This window comes from Cynoglossus semilaevis, chromosome W (assembly GCF_000523025.1).
Source record: "Cynoglossus semilaevis isolate Cse_v1.0 chromosome W, Cse_v1.0, whole genome shotgun sequence".
NCBI lineage: Eukaryota > Metazoa > Chordata > Actinopteri > Pleuronectiformes > Cynoglossidae > Cynoglossus > Cynoglossus semilaevis.
In genome coordinates this window covers 9,895,016-9,897,476 of record NC_024327.1, presented here as the reverse complement: position 1 = coordinate 9,897,476, position 2,461 = coordinate 9,895,016, and the positions used below count along the sequence as shown (strand labels likewise).

At 43.4% G+C, this 2,461-nt stretch overlaps 1 protein-coding gene across 1 annotated transcript in view; it reads right to left on the bottom strand.

The window, feature by feature from the left end:
* The window catches only part of LOC103397160 (semaphorin-6A-like), a 73,184-nt gene that overhangs the window by 30,919 nt on the left and 39,804 nt on the right, over positions 1 to 2,461 (bottom strand). Inside the window, exons 10-11 of the mRNA XM_025052703.1 lie at positions 2,388 to 2,456; positions 734 to 889 (exon numbers count right to left, since the gene is read on the bottom strand). Of these exons, the coding sequence (XP_024908471.1) occupies positions 734 to 889; positions 2,388 to 2,456 (225 nt within the window). The remainder of the gene's footprint in view (positions 1 to 733; positions 890 to 2,387; positions 2,457 to 2,461) is intronic.

Sequence of the window (2,461 nt, the reverse complement as noted above, 5' to 3'; positions counted from 1 at the left end):
GGACACGCTGCAGCGACTACGTCGCTCGGCTGGCCTGAGAACGCCTTGGGGTCCCCCCAGAAGAGCTGGAGGAAGTGTCGAAGGAGAGGGAAGTATGGGTGTCCCTGCTCAGACTGTTGCCCCCGCGACCTGGCCCCGGATAAGCGGTTGATGATGGATGGATGGATGAATGGAGTTTCTCATTTTTACATTTCAGAAAATGCACTGTCAGCTTTTTGTGCACTTCTGGTGGGATTGTACTGTCATACATCCCAAGAGCCTAAAAGCCATAAACTAAAAGCCAAGTAAACCATTGTGATCAAACGATATCACCCACAGAGCAGTGGCTTTTGGGAAATGGGTTAAACTCCACAAACTCAGAAGGAGAGGCAACCACAGAAGAAAAATGTACTCTAGTATGCTCCCTTAAATAAGCAATTTGGAATATAAAAAGAGCATAAAATCTCCTATAATCCTTACACAGCATTTCAGCATAAAAGGACATTATTGAATTTCCTTAATCCTTGAAAATACTACTACATCACGTGATCGTACAGTCACTCTGGGAGTACGATAGTATAGAATACAATAAAAACAGGTCAGCAGCTCATTTGTGCTGGAGGATTATTGTGTTGTGATGACTCTGACTCTCAGAGCAGCACTTCATCTAAATGTTGCACTGGGCTGCAGATGCACCTGGACCACACTGATGATCATGATGAAGACGACACAGTGGAGACTATGGAGTATTTACCTGACCATGGTCTTCAGGAACCAAGGCCTGTTAGCAATGGAGGGGACGGCCTCATCCATCAGAGGATGCCTCTTGATGAAGTTCAGCGTGTCATCGGGGAACTCGGTGGACACTTTGTATCTTTCCATGGATGCCGAACCAGCACAGGTGCCAGGTCTACAGATAGAGGAAAGTCACGAGGAGCGAGGACAAGAGATGAGAGAGAGAGAGAGAGAGAGAGAGAGAGAGGGAACAATACGATTTTCAAAACTAGGACAAACATAAAAGACAGCAAGTTTTCCATGTGAACGTCCTCAGTCCTTTCATTCTCAAAAGTTTCAAAGTCCTCAGAAGATGGGTTCTTTACTTCTAAAGGAGCTGTGAAATGATGGAATATCCACTTTGCAGAATCCTCACCTCTGAGAGCTTGTAAAATATTTTTTTTTACTTTATAGTGTTTTATATATGCACAGCACATAATCAGACCCAGGTCTGAGAAATATTAAGTTTGACCATAATATTACACCCAAAACCCATCTGTATTGTTTTTTCCATAAAAATAGGATTACATGTTAAAAAAAAGTGTAACATGACCTTTTTTTTTGTTCTCCTTGTTTCTGTGTCTCAGGTAGGGTGGGGCACCGTTACACAGGTGCCAAGGAGATATAAATGGCATTTTGTGTTCATAATACAAGACCTGGGCCTGGTTCCGTACTCACTTGCCACGCGTTTCAAATACGGGCCGCATGTATGAATATCTGGTGACTCAATATTTTTCTCTCCAGGTCTGCTGTCGTGAAAACTCTAAATTAAGTTGCAGCACTTGATTTATTATGTACGATGGTTAAAAAAAAATCTACTGCTTGTGCAACATTTTCTTCTGTTGCCATATGGAGAGCAGAACAGTAACAGACATGTTTTCAATATGAGAATCTGTGAACAGTTGGGAACTACAGTGGAACACATGGAGGAACAGTCTGGTGCAGGCCGAGACCTGAGTGGCTTTGTTACAATGCTACGTCTGTTTGCCAGAAGATAAAAGGTCTGAAGGCAGCAGAGGATGAAAATAAAATCAGTCACATCAATCACCACACAAACAGTGTGGTGTTTAATTGTTATTTGCAATCCCTGAACTGTTTGAACATAAACAAGTAATTAGATGGTAATTAAGGGAAGTGTGAGCAATCTTATGTGTTTACTCGCTCACACAGTGCACCGAAATAAAGGCACAGTGTACAGCAATCTGGCGGTGACGTGCTGCCTCCTGGGAATGCATGGGCGCACACACATAGACTGGGTACAGACAAATATCAGGGCTCAGATCTCTGTTTTCCACCTTTCTCTCTCTTTTTTTTTTAGGAGGATAGGAACAGAGCTCTGCACTAATTAGCCAGTGATAGATAGATTGATTGGGCAGGTGCATTTGTGGAATTAGACAGCCATCTGTAAAATGATGTCATGCTTCACTTGTTGATACTGAGCCCTCCTGTGACACAGTTCCCCTCCTGTGTAGGGGAAAGGTGAGGTAATGGCTCAGTGGTTTAACTGTTAAAAAGAAATAATGTCTGCATGAGTGTGTCTGTGCACACAGTGTGTAGGTGTGACATGACATAGAATACAGTCTACTGATAAAATGATTAATTCACATCTTATGCGTCGGTTGCTGTCGCCGTACCTCGGCCTTGGAACCTTCTCCTCAGGAAAAGGCGTCCAGGTGGAGTCGGGAGATTTCTGCTCCTTGAAACGTCC